The 20,909-nt window shown below is 40.0% G+C and overlaps 2 protein-coding genes across 2 annotated transcripts; one reads left to right on the top strand and one right to left on the bottom strand.

Annotated features, from left to right (window-relative positions):
* The first annotated feature begins 1,191 nt into the window (after positions 1-1,191).
* On the top strand, positions 1,192-4,335 carry LOC146973360 (BCL2/adenovirus E1B 19 kDa protein-interacting protein 3-like). The gene is made up of 6 exons (XM_085799829.1): positions 1,192-1,363; positions 1,766-1,937; positions 2,037-2,097; positions 2,245-2,351; positions 2,619-2,768; positions 3,400-4,335. The coding sequence occupies exons 1-6, from the start codon at positions 1,321-1,323 to the stop codon at positions 3,440-3,442; spliced, it is 576 nt and encodes a 191-aa protein (XP_085655955.1). The 5' UTR covers positions 1,192-1,320; the 3' UTR covers positions 3,443-4,335.
* A 526-nt stretch (positions 4,336-4,861) lies between these two features.
* On the bottom strand, positions 4,862-9,036 carry LOC146973359 (serine/threonine-protein phosphatase 2A 55 kDa regulatory subunit B delta isoform). The gene is made up of 10 exons (XM_085799828.1): positions 8,869-9,036; positions 8,581-8,655; positions 7,989-8,086; positions 7,705-7,870; positions 7,471-7,583; positions 7,204-7,381; positions 6,920-7,084; positions 6,533-6,702; positions 5,945-6,036; positions 4,862-5,782 (listed from the first exon to the last, which is right to left on the bottom strand). The coding sequence occupies exons 1-10, from the start codon at positions 8,873-8,875 to the stop codon at positions 5,503-5,505; spliced, it is 1,344 nt and encodes a 447-aa protein (XP_085655954.1). The 5' UTR covers positions 8,876-9,036; the 3' UTR covers positions 4,862-5,502.
* Positions 9,037-20,909: the final 11,873 nt, after the last annotated feature.

Here is a 20,909-nt window from a genome sequence, read left to right as displayed (position 1 = left end):
GCTAGTGGGGCAGCATTCGAAATGAAACTCGTTCCTCATAACTTAATCAGCGTATATTTCCTTCTTATTGCCTGTGTAATTCTTAATCGTGCTATCAGTTCAGAAAAATTGAGAAAACATACTTTGTTTACAGTGACTACACTGTAAACAATAACTTATTGCTCAGAACAGCTTACAGAAAATGAAAATGCTTAACTGGAAAACAAAACCCTGATGCAGCTCCAAAGGGGATTTAATTAATATTGCTTGTTGTTTGCATAAGCTTGTTTTTGGTAAGGAGGGAAACTGCTGATTTATTTTTGTTTACTGGTTATGCCCAAGTAATTTATCCCTGTTCTGAAATGATCTTGGAAGCTCCATATATTGTGTGTGTAAACCATGGTCTTCCAGGAAGGAGAACACACCCCAGAATAATAAGCCCCCTTCAATTGTAGAAATAATTTAATTTCACAAGAATAATGAGTCACACTAATCTCCACGGTAGAAAACATAATTAAATTTGCCAGCCTCAAATTTGGAGTCGCCTCTTCCAGGAGTCAAGGGCAATAAAAACAACGTGTCTTGAATTTCTGAAATACATTTTTAGTCACTTACAGAACTGTTCTCGTGATCAGTATCCTTAATTGTTCTTAAGATCAAGATGAAAGAATTTAAAACAAGACAGCACAAATTTAATTGTAGTATGGTTAGTAATGCTGATCAATGCAGGACAGTGGCATGGACAATGACACTGTAAGTGCAGGTTGGATGCAAATAGCACATGTGGACCACATAACTTTTAATATTGAAATAAATATATTAAAAAATCACATTTAAGTCAAAATATTTGCGCAATGTGCTGTTGTATCGTTAGGTGAAAACTGAGATGTGTGGCCTCTCACATGTTATATTTGTACTCCTTATCTGCCTACTGAAGCATCACTGAGAGAGTGTGGTGTGATGAGCTGTGACTGCCATCTGCAGACAGGCGCGTGGAACTGCTTAAATAAATAAGGTTTAACCAAACAAGCCGACGTGATCAAAATGTCTTTTTGGGGTGTTAACGTTGCGTTTTAACAGGGCCAATATGGGACTTGTGTTTATTTGGGTTGTTAAGGAATCGTGTGTGCGCGCCTTCGAGTGGCTGGCACGCGCTCAGTCAGCCTTGCTGTGCGTGCCCTCCTTTCTGGGCCAATCACGTTGTAGATAAACAGAGCGTTGCGTCATTGTTATTGTGGTAGCTGGATTTCCAGCTGCTTATAGAGATTTCGCCACCATTTCGCCTAGATTTCGCCTCTGAAGCTGCGCAAACGTACGGAGCCGCAAGTTTCCACCAGTACCATGTCGGTTCAAAAGGACATTTCATCTGACGAGAGTCTACAAGGTACAGTATAAACGTTAAAACAAGCTAGTAGCTCACTAGTGTTGATGCTAGTTGTTAGCCGACCATTAAAAAAAACTGCAAGGTGACTAACCTCGTAGTTTAGACAAGCTCCGTGAAAAGCCTGAGATAGAAAACCAGCAAGCTTAAATATTACATTTTTGATCCCTCCACAATATGTGGAGAGACCACAATAAGACAACAGCCCATCGTCCTAGATAGTGAAAGAGGCTTGTTTATTATGCTACAAAATCAGAGTGCCTCGAGGCAAGAGCAGTCCCTCCATGTTTATTGTTCTCCTTCACCCTTAACCTGCCTGGCAGTCCTAGGATATGTAGGCCAGTGATATAACACTTAAAATACCCAACAGGTTTCCCATGTAAAGACTATTGTATTTGGTTTAAGGTTCCTGGGTTGAGCTGCATTTCAGCGGTAATGGCTCTCAAACCACAAGTCACCATGGAAGCCAGGAACAAATCCCCACGTCCAGTCAGGAGTGTGACATGGAGAAAATGCTGCTAGATGCCCAGAATGAGTCGGGCAGAAACAGTTCCAGAGGAAGCTCTCAATGCAACAGGTTAGTAGAGAGAAGGGGAAGGATTTGTTTCTCCTTTTGCATTGTGTAATACAGAAGTGTTGCCTAACTCCTGTGTTGTTGTCCTCCTCCTCACATCAGCCCACTCAGAGCACAGACCCCCCTTCTTCTATGGAGAGGCTCAGAGGGAAACAGCTCACAGGTATGTTTGTAGAACCTCTGACACCTTATAATCAAATGAACACCTTATGAAGTGGTGTTTTATTAAATAGTTTATTTAACATTCTGTAACATAATACTGCTTTGAAATACCTGTAATGACCATGTTGGTGCCGGATGTGTTTTTCAGTCAGATGAAGACTTCCAAGAAACAAGACGGGAAGTGGAGAATCTGATGAAGAAAAATGCTGACTGGATCTGGGACTGGTCTAGTCGTCCTGAGAACAACCCACCAAAGTATGTTACCACTACTAATTAATTAACACTAGTAATAGGGAATGGGGTAGTGATTACAAGGATGGTAGTGAGAACTGTTAAACCCTATGGTGGTAATCATGTGCACATAGGAGCCAAAGTATATTTATTTTATGCCATGATGTATTATGTAATTCATTTAATTTAAAATTATGTCTGTGTTAGCACAGATGTCAGTGTGACATTAAACTGGCACTCATTGAATGTAATGTATTCAACACAATGAAAAATTAATGTGCTCCTCTGTAGGGAGTTCCTGCTGAAGTACCCTAAGCGCTCGACCTCTCTCAGCATCAGGAACACCAGTGTCATGAAGAAGGGAGGCATTCTCTCTGCTGACTTTCTGAAGCTTTTCCTTCCCTCATTAATCATCTCTCACATACTTGCTGTTGGCCTAGGGTAAGCAACATAATTTAATTGCTAACTCTGGCAATATTACAGCAGCTGAAATAATTTAATAGGAACCTCTAGAGGCAATTACAGAACAATCCTCTAAAAAACATATGAAGGCCCAATTGTTGACTACATATTAAATGTACATGTGAAAATATGAATCAGTTTTCCTACTGTTTACAAACATCACTGCTGCAAAAACACCTTTCAGTTGCACCAACATGATGCAAACACACCTTTAATTGCACCTACATAACATGAATAATTTAGTGGTGGTCTCGTGTTAGTCTATTTTTAAAGGCATGTTAATGAATGTTATTGCGATAGATTCCAGGCTTGTGCTTTGCATTTTAATGATGGGACAATTTTTACACTTGTTATGTAAATAGAGGAGAACTGCAAAAAAGCTGAACATTAACATGATGACTATATGACTGTCCCATGATTGAAACAGCACCATGTCTTGTTATCTCAGTGAGGTTACTTTATAAAATAAAAAAAACACTATTGCATGTTGTTTTTTCTTGTGCAAAAGTACTATGATGAAGAGGAAATGTTAAGTCCCTGCTTCAGGGTTTTTTGTTAACATATTTTGCTTGCAGTATCTAATTTTACATATTTGTCTCTTTCCTTTTAGGATATACATTGGGAAGCGTCTAACTTCCCACAACACCTACTAAGTAAAATGGTGTTGCAACACCTTGTCACCTTAATGTGACCATCTTGGCATGCCTTAAAATGGGACCTTTTAAAGATCAAGGGAGATGTGGCCATGTGACATGGTCTAGTTTAATTGGGAGCTTCATGTTGCCCACAACAGCATGGAGACTGAAGGGTCTGTTATTGCTGTTTTCACGGTGTCCACCCCTGAACAGAGCATTGACCAATCCCCTGCTTCTTGCTGTAGTCCCTGTCCTGGCCTGGAGATGATTGTTTTGCTGCTTCCTGCACCTAAAATCTGCATGATAGGGAACTGATAATATATTGTCCACCATTTCCCTTTTCTTTTTGCAGTTATAACTCACTTGAGATTGTAAATTACTTACTGTCAAATTATTTTTGAAAAATCAGTGAATACATTTTGATTCTTTTTTCTTTTAAATGTTTTGTCCAAGGGATCAGTAGCTCAGTGTTTAAGAGACATCATTCATCACTGATTGTTCAATTTGTGCAACTGTATAAAAACATTTAATGGCCTATTAATGTGGTCCATTTTTGTCGCATTTTTCCACAAAAAGCCAGAAACACGCGTGACCCTGTTGAATTTATACTGAAGTTAAAAGGTAGAAATATGTAGCTGATTTTCAAAGGAGAGGACCACATGCAGATGAACACAATTAAAATTTTATTGAACTTTGGTCAAAATAATAAACAAGTGAATACATTGCCACCATGTTAGGAATCAATGGACAAAGACAATGCATTATTATGTGTTTGTTTTAATGTCATCAGTATATGTTTTGTGTAGTCAACTTTCATTTCTGCATTCACAACTACGTAGATAAGATCCACATTTGCAATACGCGGTTCAAATTTGGGTGACATCCCTAATAAATGAATAAGGGCACATGTATGAGGCCTGTCTGACTTTTATTTACTTATTACATGACTCGGAGGCACTCTATCACATAAACTGTATGGTGTGCAATTTTCCTCCTTTGTGTTTTCATAGACAGCCACATATAGCAGCAGTATATGAGGACATAACTCTATAAAATAGGATTTACAAATAATGCACATGAGGTTTGTAAAACATTTGGGGACATATAACTTGTAGCTGTCACTGATAGAAGTAGGTATTAAGGCTGCAGATTCCCTTTATCCTGGGCCCCATCTTGTGCCATGTAGTTTCCAGCCTGCATCCTAAAACATGGTCAAAAACTAGAAATGAATCTCTTGACACAAACACATTATCAGTTGTCTCCAACAGTGGTTCTGAAACTGGTAGCCCCAAATAGTATTTCCATGACAGGTTTGCTTGAGATCTGCTCAAAAAGACAGTGGTGTGACTGAACATTTTTCCACCTCTCTACAACATAAAAACATGCAAAGCAATAAACATGTTTTAATACATACTTCTAAATTTAAAAACACATCTGTAGTTTTAGTTTCTTTTATTATGTGGATGACAAGGTGTACTTGAGTAGATACAGTCAGTGAAATTATGTCACCGTATTGACTGGGGTAAAGTAAGAGGAGGGAGGGGAAGAAAAGAAACAAGTCCACTTTCCAAATTCATGGCCTCTTCCACCAGCAGTTTGGCCTGAATACATGGCCAATGGGGGAATGTTACAGTTAGGCTTATTGGCCATTAATCCGTGCTTCAGAGGGCCCAAAATCTTTGAAATGATGTTACAACTTTGACAAGACGTCATTTTAAGGGCTTCCAAGAGTTCTGTTGTTAAATCATGAAATGAAGGCTTAAAATGTCAACACAAACACCAACGTTCAAGAGTTTGACCTCTAGGGAGTGCCATTCCGTCAATTAGACCCGAATTGGGCTTTCTGGGTCAGGGGGGCATGTTGATTGCCCTGGTGCCAAAGGCAAAATCAACCTAAGCTCAGACTCAAAATAAAACAGGCCTATGGATCAACCTCCTGTGGCAAAAAAAGTAGACACGTGCTTTCGAATTCTTCACCAGGAGGACAACGAGGCTGTTTCTTCTTATACAGATAGACAAGTAGTAGGCTTAACTACACAGGTACGGTAAAAGCCCTATCCTCTGGAGCCCCAAATCTTCTAGTTGATTTTGTCCTGGAAAATGTACAAGTTGTTGGTGGCTGCCACAGCTATCACGTTATCTTTGGGGTGCCAGGCAGTGTGGAGGATCTTCTTGTTGAAGTCCAGGCTGTCCACGCTGATCTCATCCTTCTTCCTCTTGCCGCCAGTGGACACTTTGCGGGGTTTGAGCGTAGCCCGTGGTTTGCTGCTCTCCCGGGACGCCTCCAGTGTGATGTCCCGCCTGGTGTTGCGGTCAAACATTCGAAAGAAGTTGTTGTAGGAGCCGGTCATGATGGCACTGATGGAGAAAGAAAATCAAATTGAGTGTTTGCACAGACTTTTCTCGTAAAGTGTCACCATTGTTTGACATTAAATACAACAACCTTGGAACACTGTTCATAATATTAAAACATGTACCATTTAAAAAATGACAAGGAAAAACAAGGGCAACAGCGCTTACCTGTCACTGCCATTCCAGCAGCACTCAAACTTGTCAAAGATGCAGTCATTTTCATACAAGGAGCAGAGTTTACTGCGAAGGTATTCATGCACCTGAAACAAAACAAAATGACTTAGCCTAGATATTCATTTGTGCTTACATTTCCATCTGTGTGAATATAATTTAGGTGTTTATGCAGCCAACATGAAAATTGGCCTGAATATTGCTAATAATTCATCACATTAACACTGACTTGTGAGCCTAATTTTTGGGGGGGAGTTATGACGAGCATGTATGCCATTCAATGAAGTGATTGTGTCCTTTTATAGCCGTTTTCCCTTTTATTCAATATGAAAATGATATTTGAATGATGTGGACAATAAAGTATGAAATTAGGAAAAAACCTTAAGGTAGCAGGTGAGAGAAACAGCACAAGAACACTGCCAGAATTTAAAACTTCACTCATTTTAGAACAGTTTAGTGCTTCTGTAAGGTTACTTTTAGGCTGTCAATTCACTCAAATCACGTTTGAAACAATATTTATTTTTATTCTCACACAGGGTTCATGTTCGACATATTTTAAGTCACTAGACAAGTATGTTTATGCACCTGATATGTCTCCACTGGCCTGTTCTCCATGTTGAGGTCCCAAACTTTGACGGAGAGGTAGTCACGTGTCATCATGTAGCGTCCGCTGTGACTGAACTTCACGTCCGAGATGGAGGAGATGATCTCAGAGAAAAAGGATCGGCTGCTTGGATCCTCAGGCTCCTCAAAGACTTAAAAGATAGAAGAAAAAAAATCCTCAATTGTTATTTCTAGTAATTCTCAGCATGAACTTTAAAACTACAGTAACGGCAATAAAAAAAATCGGTTTATTTCGTAACCATGATCAAAACCAGAATCAAAAGAGTCTTAATTGACCAATCTAAACAGCAATTCTCACACTCGTTGACTAGTTAATTGACTCATTTCACATACATCAGAGGTACTTACACTTTGAGTGCCTATCGCAGAGTGCTGCTGCTCGCATGTCACACAGGCGGATGGTGCCTTTGCTACTGCTGTACACAAATACATTGCATTGGTGTGGATGGCACTCAGCAGCTGTGATTACTTCTGTCAGTTCCTCCATGTTGGCAGGCTTGATGTCTACAATATCTGGGAACACACTGTTAAAGAACTTGCAGTTTTAAGTTTCATGATGGAAGAGTGCAGAGACAATTGACCTTTAAGCCACACATCCAATATTTGCTGTTTTGTGATAAAGAAAAGGATACTAAAACTTCTGTCTGTGATTTCCAAGTGCCATAGATTTATTCTTAGGTCATCTGCGGAGAGGTACGTTTCATGATCACTATTTACAGAAATGGAATTAATGTGATAGGTGTGCGCATTTGCAAAGATCCTCCGTGGGCTTGCTTCTACCATGAGATCCATTGGCATCAGTACTGGTACCTGAAACACATAACATTTACCTTTATTTAGATAGGATTTATCCAAAAAGACGTAGACTGCCCTGTTTGTGTATGACATAGGTTACATACCCGTAAAGAGGTGATTCTAAAGGGATCTCTGAGTCGTCCATCTTCATCTTTCAGGTTGTAACCTTCTGCTCGTTTATCTCTTTCACTTATTTTCCACAATTTGATAGTTTTATCTGACAAAAACAGATAAAGAAGTTGTAAAATGTGGAGATGGAGAACAATTATCTGATAGAGATCGAGTTAAGTCACACACTTTAAAATAATAATTGAACTAAATAAACACTAAACTCTTACCATTTGTCGAAAGTAGAAAGTGAGCAGCATTTTGTTGGGGTAGCCATCTTATTTTATTAATTTTTTCCTCGATTTCTAAACTTTTCAAATAGTCAAATTCTGGCTCGTGACTCTGAAAAGTGCTATAGACGTTGTACTCCCCGCGAAGGTGTGGACGATTCTTAGACTGGAAAGAAACATTGTAAACAAAAGTCAACACAGTATCACTACAATGCAGCCAGCATGTGCCTTCTGACATTGATGCTCATGAAATACGATGAAGATACTCCTCTGTTGAGTCTTACCTCCTGTTCATGTTGAAATATCACTACTCTTCCTCCTTTATCTCCAGTTGCAAGCAATTCTCCAGAATAGTTGAACTCAACTGTTGAGATTATGTCAGCTGCAAATGGACACACATCAAACAGATTGAGACCTCACAGCTCAGCTTTCACGATTATAGCTCTGATGACAGCTTGAATCATGCTAGCGGTGCAATGACATTTTTCTTGGACGAAGAGTGAGACACTCAGTGAGCCAAACACGCACAACACGTACACCCATTCATGGATGGATGGATGAATGAATGAAAACACGCATGATGTCACTTTGACAATTTATGGACGCAGCACATTGACGTCATGGACACGGTCGCTCCCCTTTTAATAGCTTAGCCACCACCTAGCATATTAGCTAGCTAGCGGCACACGGTTATTTACAGAAGAAAGGCCGTTTGTGCAATTGATCCACGAACAGGGTCGCACCAATTACCAACAGCTGCCCCGATTTAAAACATGTGCGACCATCTAGCTACCGTGCATCACATGTAAAGCCCACAGAGCATCATCATCATCATCAGACCATCTAGCTAGCGCCGAGCTAACATTAGCCACATACCTTCCGCAACATCTTCATCTATCGCTCCTTTCACTTGCGAGAAACACCACTGGAAATCATTTCCTCCTGCAACTCCTGTAGAAAGACACAAGGGAGACAAAAAGGACACGACGTTGGTTCTCTGTCCCAGTCGCGCTTCAAGAGGCGATAAAAAACCTGACAGTGACAGTTTGACAACTAGCACCTTAGCTCGCCAGCGCTAACGTTGGCTAGCTAACTTGCAGATTCAGGCCATCACACACACCAAGTGAGGTGGATCCTTCTCACTCCCTTTCAAAAGTAGCTTACCCGCCATTGCTTCATTTAGCAGCTCTTGCTGTACACAGCTTCCAATACTTAATCAACCAATGCGGCTTGCTCGGGGGAACAGATAGCATCCACAATCAGTGTGAAGACTCGGGTCCGGATCTGTCAAGACCACGGAAATTATCCGTGATTTTTTTTTTCTTCCAAAATGGCGCACAGTACATGGAGAAATGACGTCATGCACACATGCCACATCCTGGCTCCCTCCATCCTCCCGAGCATCATTTTATCAAATCTGCATTCACTCTTTATTTTCAGGGATTTCGACTGTATCTCTATTGCATTTCACATTAAAAGCCTCTCGTCTCGGCCTGTTTAAGGCAATTCAGTTGTCCTCTGATTCGTGGGTGGGACACATGACACATGACACTACACATCAGGTGTAGGTGCCTATTGATAAAAGCGGAAGCACGCAAAGAGGAGCAAGAGATAGCAATGCATGCAACATTTCTCTCTAGTCTCTTGTGTTTATAGCCAAGGTGTGTGTGTCATGGATATAGGGTAGGCCTAATGGATAATGATACATGAACTGATTAAGTTCTTGCAGTAATGAACTTCTATTTACTACTTGCATTATTCACAGTAAAACTTTGTTTTTACTGTTTGCCTGGCTGTTGTTGATGTTAAACATTAAGTGTGTCCTAACTCAAAGAACTGTGACACCCAAGAAGAACCCCAGCTTTGTATTGTATGATCAGTGGGTGACATCTAGTGGAGAAAAGGGTGAACATCCAGTCTTTCTTTTAATGGGTAATGCAGGTGTGTTAGACCTCTGAGGGAAAATAAACTGAATGCACATACTTATGTATTATTGAGGTCTCATTTCACAGAACTGTTGCAGGCCTGTTGTTTGTTTTGCTTGTCCTCTGTGACTTGGTGTGTTACGCCCGATCAATCAAATCCAATCAAAACAAAAACTAAGTCAAAAAGTTTAAATACAACAATCTACGATATTTTCACAGTTTTATAATTCTGTCTGTCTGTCTGTCTGTCTGTCTGTCTGTACGACATGTCCATCTAATATTAATGTTAAATGGAGCATCCAGTCTGTCACCAGCAATGCTAGTTGTTTTGTACTGTTTTCTTTAAATGGTGGGTTCCACATAAGGGAACAAAGTTTTTAATGTTTTGCTTAAAATCTGCTAAAAAGTATGTCATCTATATTTTGTTTTTTTTCAGAATGTGCTCATAATTATTATGTTTTAGCGGTGGTGGCTGATTTTAGTTTATGCTTATTTTTTCTGTGAACAGCACTCCCTGATGGGTGGGAGGCGATGGAGATAACCCATAAGGGCTGATTGTGCAATAAAGTAAGTCACCCCCCAAAAGAAGAAAAAAGTTTCTGATGAAGTGTGAAAATATAGAATATTATAATCACTAGAGATGCTGTATGTGTCCTCTTAGGTGCACCCGTAGACTGACAAGTAAAATGAGGTCCTATGTTTTTACAGCTGCAATTATATTCTAATTTTACTTTTTATCTTTAAAAAGCATGGTGGCCTGAAAGGTGCTCATTAACAGATAATACTTGCTCTTAACCAGATGCTACAGGTCATGTGTCTTTGAAGCTCGCTTGCCTTCTGCACTGACTTCAAATAACTGTGATAATGAGCTCTGGATAACGACTACATAATATTGATGGCACTGTGTCCTTTTTGCCTTTATTTGTTTTCAGCATTTGCACATTGTCCTGCAGGTGGCAAGAGAATGAAATAGGGATGTAACCTGAAAGACCTGGACCAAATCTCACCAAAGTCTTCTCCTCGGTATCTCCCAAGCTCCACATCCCCCTCATCACTCACACAGCGTCCCTTGGGGAGAAGCAGAGCAGAGGCCTGGAGGTGAGGAAGACTATATCTATAGTTATATATATAAAGGTGGACCAACTTGTGCTTGCAGTATTGGTACAAGTTGGCTGGTATACAACTGCTCAAAGAAATTTAGGAGCATAGCAATGTGTGTAGATAAGATTATACATTTCACAGATGTTCTCACACACAGTTGAATAGTGACTGAAATGGACTTACACCCCAATAAGCAGTTTACGCCTTCTTGTATAGCGATCCGGTTTCGTAGTTAAAATTCGCGGTGGATGTTACCCTTGAATTAAAAATGGATCGTTCACCAGTGTTTTGTAAAACCATCATTATTGAAAGAACCAATTGAACCTTTAAAACATCCTTGACTTCATCATGAAAAATCCTGTGCAGTTACAAACAGCATTGAGTGGGTTTACTCTGGTTTTTACTATAGCTTCAACCTCTGACTAAATGGAACAAAATGTATTGCCCTCTGAAGAGGCGGATTAGATATTATTCACTGGAATGCTGTAAGCACAAAATAGACAAAATAGTTTTCATTTTAGAGTGTTAGAGTGGGTATAGACTATTAATAGACCCAACCAGAATTAACAATGTGAAATTGTGCTTTTTAAATTCTAAGAAATTATGGGAAAAGATTTTTTGTTTTTGTTTAAAAAAAATTGTTTAATTTCACTTGCACTCCAAAACATCTCTCTTCAACAAAATTCATTTTTAGAAATAAGAGCAAAGAAAATTTCGGTCTTGACTAATATTGTCCTATTAAAAACAAAAGGAATTGTTTGTGTTCACCATCGCAGTGTGAAGGAGAAACATTTGACTAGAGCCTAATTTGTGATTTAATAAACTGCGCAGCCTAATTATTGTATACATTAGATTTTTACATTTTTACAAGTTCAGTGTTGTGCTTGTGTGTGTGTCTGTGTGTGTGTGTGTGTGAGAGAGAGAGAGAGAGAGAGAGAGGGTGTGTGTATGTATGTATGTGTGTGTGTGTGTGTGTTGCCGTGCCGTAGCTTCATCAGGTATAAGGAGAGGTGTTGACTTTATTCCGAGCCTCCAGTAACACCACTGACTCTGATAGTTCCCCATCCCTGTGGGAATTCATTATAAGACAGCTAGAGGCTGCTTGTGGATGGTTACTGTGCTGCCCGTATGTTAACTTGTCGCTATCGCGCAAGGCAAACATGTGGTGCAGCTGCTTTCTCTGGCTGTGGGCAACCTGGAGAGATTGATTGGTGAGCCTTCTGTTTTATCCAGGATCAGGGCCACATTCAGTAGACATGGTGCCTCCGGAGAAGCAGCCATTTCCCCCAGAAAATATGGCTCATTACCAGCACAGACAAAATGAAGGTATATTGACTTTTTAACATCTTACAACACACCTATTCCTAAGCCGTTTAACAACAAACGTTTGTTATCCTGGAAATCTTTACTTCATTTTATTCTCATGTAACCGAATACAAAAAATGGGCATGATTTCATCACGCTCAAGTTTGTTTTGACAAAGTCAGACACAGCTAAGTACTGATTTTATCTATTCTGTGTTTGAATTTACACACTGAGGCATCCACATAAATACCCATACACATGCAACCCCCCCCCCCTCTCCCCTGAATACACACAAACATACCCTTCCCCCACATTTGGTCCATCAGACAGTTTTTAACACAAACCATTGGGCAGTGGATGTGTCTGCTCTGCTCAGGGGCATAAGCTCTGTCCAGACCCTCAGTCTTACACACACACACTCTCACACACACAAACAGCAAAGACAAACACAATCAATTATTCAAGACTCTTGTTTTGGCTCATGTGTTTTTTTTTTTTTCTTATTATTTTTGTTCTGTTGTTTCTATAGCATCCTCTGGCAAATTAACAGCCAGGAGGCCCGATGAGTGAGATATGAGGCCTGATGATTTGAGGTCTGTGTATGTCTTTGTAATTTAGATGGCTGAGTGTAATTTGCATGCACAGCCTTCAACATTGTCTCATTGTCTGAAGGAGATTATCCTTGAGGCTCTCCACAACTGAGGCTTGTCAGAGACCTGGCTTGGAAGACAAACCTTTGCCTCCTTGTTTGTTCCCCCTTTGAGTGGAAATTTTCTGTATGGCCATACGGTGTGGTTAAACCTCACATTGAAGCACGCAAGACATGAGTGCAAATAGTACTCTGTTCTTTACTTTTTTTCTTATTTCTTTTTCAGTTCTTGCCCTTGGGTAAGACACTATGCTTTCATATATAAGACGCAGTGTATAGCGTACACTCTACATACAGGGACTGTCATCCTTCAGTGTGCAAATCTGTGCACTAGATGGCACTATGGCACTTATTATTCAATGCCAACAGATAATTTCCATTTTGGAGGATAAGTGTGTGCTGCTGACACGAGGGATGATCACAGACGGCTTGTTTTCCCCAAGCTGATGTTGATGGTATCATGGAGAAGTCCATATGCACTTACATTCATTAACTATTTTAACCTTTAAGCACAAAGCAATTGTTTTGACTGCCATAGTTCCACGTGAAATATACATGGAGAAAAAAATGAATTTTTAGTTGCGTGGATCGCCAAAGTTTTCAGCTCGTCTCAGTGAAGACTGGAACTTGACAGATTGAGAGAATTTTTTTTGAAAGCTCAGGCGAACATCAGAAAAAATATACCCTGTCGAATCAATGAAAACAGAAAAGAACCACATAGAGGGGGATATATTAGATGTGAATCCTTGCAGCGATGATGTCCTTGTAACAGATCATATTGTAAATAAGATGGGTTAAATTGCACTTGTAGCTTCCCTTCAAACAGTCGGGGCTATTCTCTTGGGGGGACAAGAGAGTGCTGCAGACTCTTCCTCTAATAACGCTAGACAATGAGATCCCAGCTCATAACATAGGCCTCCACTATATAGAACAAGTATTGGGGGCTTAGCAGCTAATAAAGTGGCAAGTCTTCAAATCCATGTCAGAAGAGCAGAGTGCCACAGGGACCTTTCATAACACTTGTATGTGCAGGTTCAACTGCAGTGTAAAGGTTACACATCCACATTGTACTGATCTAACCTGATGAGTTGCCTTAAGCCTCACAAATTTCAAGGCTGTGTTTCTTATTTAAAGAAGCAGAACTGAATAATTCTCCCACTCTCAAAAAGATGACAGGGGTATGGAATGAATGTTTGAGATGCCTTACAAAATCTACTGTCTGTCCTCGGTGCGTATGACGCATTGACAACTCTTCGGTCTCTTTTTTTTTTGTTCAAGAATTTAATTAAATTCTGATTTAGTTTTATATCTGATAAGCTTGCTTTGCCACAGTTTTTGTAAAGGTAATGTTATTTTTCAAAATGAGCAACAGTTACAAAAAAAAAATCACAATACACATCAATTTTGTTAATTGAATCACACTGCCCTTTGAGTTCACAAAACACAGTCTCAGTAATTAGCCTTGATTGGCTGTCTGTGTTTCATAAATGGTCTCTCCTGCTTTCTCTCTAGTGAACCTGTCCTTCACTTGAGCACAGGCACTCCTCCAGCATTTCCACCCACTTTGTTTGTGAGTCTTTGATCCACAGTATTCCAGTTAAAGTTACACCCATGTGCTGCAAGTTGAAACTTTCAGCATTGTTGCTCAGGGGAACCTTATACCCGTGGCGCCTTCTGCTTTTGTCCTTCCCTTTAGCAACAGAACTCTCCTATGGTCCCAGACAAAAGACTACTCACGACACCATTTTATGATCTCTGTGATGATACCGTTTCCTTCTCCTGCTCGCATGTTACCTCGGTCTGCTCATCCAATCTGAATGTCAAAGAACGTCATTAAGGGCCCTCCCCAGAGACAATTGTTGATTTGACGCTAAGGACGGAGCAGTAAGAGAGGAGACATCCTCTATCCTGAGATGCGTTTTTATCTGCAAAGACTATGACCAATTTAAATCAGGACTTTTTCCTATATGGCTCGCAACACTATAAAAGTGAAAAAAAGTGATGCCACCAAGTTGATAATTGAATCATAAAAACCAAAACTCTAATTTCACTTTTTTTTCCAATTATATTGATGTGCATCAGACTGCACTCGTAATACTCATTGTGTACAGTGGCTGATTGTGTTTGTGCACATGTATACATAATCTGCATATAAATTTGCTTGTGTGTTACCAGAGTTACACATGCATGTTAAGTCTAATTGAGGCAACATTAAAAACCATTTTCTACTATAACAACATAATCTGGTGTAAAACACTTAAAGGCAAGAACAACAAATACTCTATATTAAAGTAGAGTGTAAAGTGCTGCGGTGTCTTGCCTCTCCAGTCTGTCTAATCACTATGTGAGTGAAACATTCATGGTACACTAGATCAGTTCAATATTTAATTTCTCAACAAAGACTACATGATGGAACAGATGCTCAAACTTTGTATGTTTCTCAGGAGAGCAAAACTCACTTTCATGAAAGCTATTGAGTACAGAGATTCTGATTGTGTACAAGCTTTGTGTTGACTTCTCTGGGCTCTTCACCTATGCACTAAACACACAGTCATGGATAAAAAGACGTTCAAACATACTAAGTGTGCATAGTGAGTCAGTGCTCAAACCATGGACTGAATACATCAATTGTTTACATCCAGGGGCACTGAAAACTCATGTGCGGAACCACATTAGTGATGCACCAAGGTTGCCCTTTGCCTCCACGTCACATTTCAAGTGAAAATTTGACTTGGCATGTTTACATAGGATTTCTCCATCTCCCTTTTAAACCCCTATGGGCAAGCTGAAGGTGAGGGGAACTAAGATTATTATCCCCTGTTTCTCTGAGGAGCTTTTCTTTATGCACACCCTCACAGATGTCGACATTTGGTTAGGCGGTGTACATAGAAGCCCCAGATTATCTAACGCTTCAGGAAGTCTGTTAAGCTAAAGTTAGGAGTGGTTACTCTCCTGCACCTTCCTGATTTACCCTTGCGCTGCAAGACCCCTATGCTTCGTCATACTTCATCTGCATGAAAGAGAGCTTACAAGAAATATAATGCTGTCCATTCAAAAGCAAAGGTCTTAGTTGTAATGATGTTCACATAGGCTCCACTTGTGCAGACGTAGACCTAGTCACAGGAAGTGTAACAGATGGTGTACTATATGTCATAATGCTATAAAATCCAACAGGAATTGACAATTGAAATCCCACCCCGGAGTTTGCCTCTTTTAGCTTTGGCATAATCTTCTCAGGATTTCAATTGCAAAGTCAAAGAGAATAGTCTAGCACATGGGGACTAGTTATCTGGGGCAAATGCGGTCTAAGGTTGACAATGCAAAGGCTATGTTTATGTGCATCACACTTGCTATACTGAATGTTTCCCAGAGTGCAAGAACATCCTCCCCTGAATTCTATTCCTCTTCCCACGTCCCAGTGCTGCCGTGGAAAGTAGGCCAAGTGAGCACCAGGGCGTTGCTTTTTTAAGATGATCAGTTTGTCAGTGTGTTTTTGTGTGTGCTCAGGACGGCTATTCATGTGGCTTGACTCTGTAGAACAAAGAGCAGCATTATACAATTTGCAGCACTTCCAATAGCAAGGAAAAGGGAGAGGTTGGAAAATAGGGACAGGACAAGTGTGGATGAAACAAAGACAAAATCTGGCTTGTACTCTAATTCATTTACTTCCTCTTTTCCACCTCTTTGTTGCAGCAAAAAGGTCCCTTGCCAGTAACACTCCTCTGCAGGATCATACTGTACTCTGTAGCTGGCATGGAGTATTTTTAGCTATTGCTGTGCAGCTTTCACCTTGACTCTCTCTGTCTTGACATCATAATTAACATTTCTGTTAATAGTAGCACAGTTCAATATTAATAAGCATCTCCGACTAAAGTCAGAATTCTGTCGGAGAGCGGCTGCACTGCACTGCGCTGCACAGATATGAGACACCTTGCCAATCACGCTCCAATCTGTATCTCCATGATGATGTAAAAGTAAATTAGAGGCGCTGATGCAACATGTTGAAAATATACATTTTAATGTGAGCCACTTGCAGGTGGGGTATAGTCTCACTATAAGTTGGCAATAGCTCCATCACAGGGGTCAACAGGCAAATTAAAGTTCTCCTGAGTGCTGAGGCAAAAGGCTGCTGCCTGTTTGGTCATGCACACGCACATGCGCTCTGAAAGAACCAAGGTTAAAGCTGATTCCTCTCGTTTTGGAGGCCACGTTGCCCGATGCAACATGTGCCCATATCATACTTACTGATGAGATGTTTAAATGACCTTTTAAAGTCAGTTTTTTTTCCCCACACCTTTTTTTCTGAGTCCATTTGGCATTTGGGTGCATGTGTTAGACCTATAAGTTAATATGCTGCGATTTATGGCTGAATAATCAAATTTAGCTCACTTCCATCAGCACCACTGAGAAATGTGAGGCGGTGTGATAACTTTTTTTTTTTTTTTTTTTTTTTAAATAAAGAATTTTAGATAGGCCTACAAAACAGTGATGGACACAATCGAGCCAGGGCTGCATGAGAGCGAAGGTATCCTGGGTATTTGGTCATGTGTATTTTGGTCTAAATTTCCAGGGGATATTTTAGATGTTAATAGCCCTGAAGTGGTCTCGGTTTCTTATTTAATTTCTCTCGCCTTCTTTAAATGTAATTCGCCCACAGACTGCGCCGCGAGGCTCTAAACCGCGCAGAAACTCTCTCATCATTTCCACAGCAGAATGGAAATGCAAATTGTGCGCACGGGCAATGCCCTTGACAGAACTCACCACTGCACACAATTAACATGAGCACTCTGACAGAAGTTAGTGACGAAATGTGAGGTCACACCAGCTGTGTGCCACATACTGTGATGATGTTTGTTTGTGACAAAGCCCACATCAAACGCACCGAAAAGATGCTCAAGTGGATCGAATTTAGTAAAAATAATAATAAAAATAACAACAATGATAAATATCATTTTTTTTAAGTGGCAGTTTAATTTGAAATTATTCTCAACTATGGAAAACAATACACTTTGCTCTCTATAAATATGTAATTTTTTTTGCAATGGAATTTTTAAAATTATTATTATTATTGCGTGGACGCTGCTCAGCAATCTTTTAAGAATGCTCCTGCAAATTTTGTATTATTATATATCAGACTATCGTTTTAGATCATTTAATTTTTCGGGTGGGGGGCTGGGGATGTGCGGGTGTTTGTGTGTGTGTGTATGTGTGTGGGGGGGTGGGGGGTGGGGTGTTAGATAAACCTATGTTGAGATTTAGCTATCTTGTCACTGAGGAACACAGCTGCCTCATATCGACACAATGATCTCAAGTGTAACCAACGAGGGGCGCTGTCCGTCTATCAGCGCAGTAACTGGGGCTTGACACGAATAGCCCCCATGATTGATCTCATCACTCTTGGCCATTTGTGTTTTACCTCTATAATTAAAAATAACGCGTAAAGTGTGCTTTAATGTGATATTTGAATATGTCATATCGAATTCCGCACGTGCATCTATTACGGCCAGACCTTAATAGCTCATGGAGACAAAGTTTTTGCAAGGAGACATTTATTGTAATATAGTGGCATTAATTTAATATAATATATAATAAAATATATCTAATCCATCCCCACAAGTGAGAAAAGTCTCAGGAGTGACACAAGAATGAAATAAAGTTGGTCATGGTAAAATGACAGAGCTACAAGTGACAGAAAAAGAAAAACAATGGGTGTGATTCTTGCAGTAAATTTTCTTTTGTTTTTATTTATTTGTTTATTTTTGTTTGTTTGTTTTTGGCGCACATGTCACATAAACATAAATAATTAATAAATGATAAACAAACAAACAAATAAATAAAATGTTAATTCAAACCACATACTTCAAGTGTTAAAGAAATAAACAATAGAACTGACAATGTTGCAGTAAACACAACAGCCCTAATATGGGATTTGAAACAGTATAAGATTAATATAAAAAAAAGAAAGAAAAAAGTCACTTTAAAACAGCTTTTCTGATAAAAGCCGTAAACTTGCTTGGCTGCTACTAATAAGATTTCTTATTCTTCTGCTTGTTTTTCTTTTTGCCAATCAATCCATTAGGAAACAATGCAGGTGAGCATAATGAAAGTGTTGTCCCAATAAAGTGCATCGATGGACAGCTGGGCAGCGGCCGGCTGATTGACTTTGCCTTGACATCTGGGAGGCCCGCTGGCCCCTGGCACGCGTATAGGCTGATGTCGCCATTTACATGCAAATTTAAGGAGATCATGAGGGCCTCGCCCCGTAAATTCACACAAAAAAGAAGACGTCACCCTCAATACGGAGGAGGCTCGTTCCGTCGAGACGGGAGGTCTTCGAAGTCACAGTGTACATTTTTATTGGGAGCCACGCGTCCCGAGGAGTTTGGTTTTATATCAATGGTCAGGCCCAAATCTTTGGGGGTTCATTCATTGTGGCCACTGAATAGAAGCATGAGATAACAGGCCCCCGTGTCATCAACCGGTCATTTAAACGAGCAGTCAGCCTGGCTCAGTGCGGCCAAGATGCAGAGATCATGTAGGCAAACACTTTGCACTTGTTTCCTGCTTGTCATCCATCACTTACCTCCAGCGTGCTGTTGAGAAACAGCTTCTTTTTTTTTCTTTCTTTTTTTTTGTTTAGGTGAGAAATGATAAAATGTGGCAATAAGATCCTCTAATTCCACGCCCGTGCAAAGTTTTCATGCACGCAGCCACTAAAACCAACGGGGATCAACATTTCCTTTATTTTGATGCTAACATTTCACCTAATGATGGAGAGCGCATTTTCCACGGTGTAAGCCCACCACGCAGATGATCCCACAGAATGAGCTGAGACGGATTCAGGCTCCGCGCCTCAGTGTGTGGAGCAGCTGACTCCCTCTCTCCACGTCCAGATGGCCCCTGCACACAGATTTGCATTCATTTTCCTCTAATATCTTCTGAAATAGCGGGGCAGCTGCATTTGTTGTCAAATACGGTTTAAAACTCCCTTTCAGGACAGCATCGTTACCTACGTGACGGGTGTGGAGATCCATTTTCCCTCTCCAGTCAACAGTATCAGATCTAAGAGGATTTGTCTCAAAGTCTCCTAATTTGATAATCAGATTTAAATCGCCTTGGTGCGTGTAATCAGGGGTTAAGTTCTAATAAGCGACTTGAAACTGTGCAAAAAAAGCTCAGAGAGTTCTGTGCAAAAAAGATATTTGCAATCTCGGTAGAACAGACAAAAAACATTTACAGCATGCGTGTCGGTTTGTTTCATCTATAGAAAAAGAATTAACAAAGAAGCCCCTTTTGAGTTTCTCTTGATATTTTTTCCACAAATTGAAACTTGGATTCCTCTTAAATAATAAAAAAGTTTATTTTATTTTTTAAAGAAAAAAAAATCCACACCCTCATTTTGTGACTGGGCAATTTGGCAATAGATTGTGTAGAGGTGAAAGCAACAGCTTATAATTCACTTATCTTTGGCAGCAGCTATTAACCCTCAGCACCAGCTAGATAGATTGCTCAGGATATAGCACACATCTCTCTTCCTCGCACCCTCCCCTCTCTCCCTCCATCCTCTCCTCCTTTTCACCACTAATGAACCGGATTGCTTGCTTGCTCCTCTCGGACAGAGTCGGACATGTAGGCAGTTGGCTCTTTAAAAATGATTAAGATGTTTCTGATTATTACTGATTTTACAGGACGTGCGTGAAATAAAGAAGACACTGAACCATGGCTTTTTCCTGAAGTTTGTTTAATGTCATGAGACACGGTGGCTCTGCTGCTTTTTTTTTAAAGCCCATAAAAAAAAAGAAAGTCAGAAGGTCCGACTTATCTCCTGTAAATGGCACAGCGATGTGACTGATTGGTTTTGACATCAATAATATGGATGCTGAGACACTATGTCTGATTTTCAAGCCTTGTTTATATCTGATCCCTCTCGAAATAATAAATAAAGACACGAGCTGCTGCGCGACTCGCAGCCAAACAAGTGAAAGTCAATCATCTGTTGTTAAAATTCTCAGTGAGTTGATATAAGTTAATAGATTTATAAACCATGTCTGGTTCTCACAAATCAGCCTTATATTAATTACATTTTAATTACTATTAAAGAACAACCTGCAGCATAAGGGTTAAAAGTTCACAATAAATAAATATATATGTATCTATCAGTAGAAACATGATCTGCTATTATAGAAATATGATTTATGGCCTGTTTATTCAGACAGCTTTTGAGA

Source organism: Trachurus japonicus, chromosome 15 (assembly GCF_045865225.1).
Source record: "Trachurus japonicus isolate A0001 chromosome 15, Traja_1.0".
In the NCBI taxonomy this organism is placed as follows: Eukaryota; Metazoa; Chordata; class Actinopteri; order Carangiformes; family Carangidae; genus Trachurus; species Trachurus japonicus.
The sequence above is the reverse complement of the archived record's forward strand: the minus strand, read 5'-3'. Positions and strand labels throughout refer to the sequence as shown.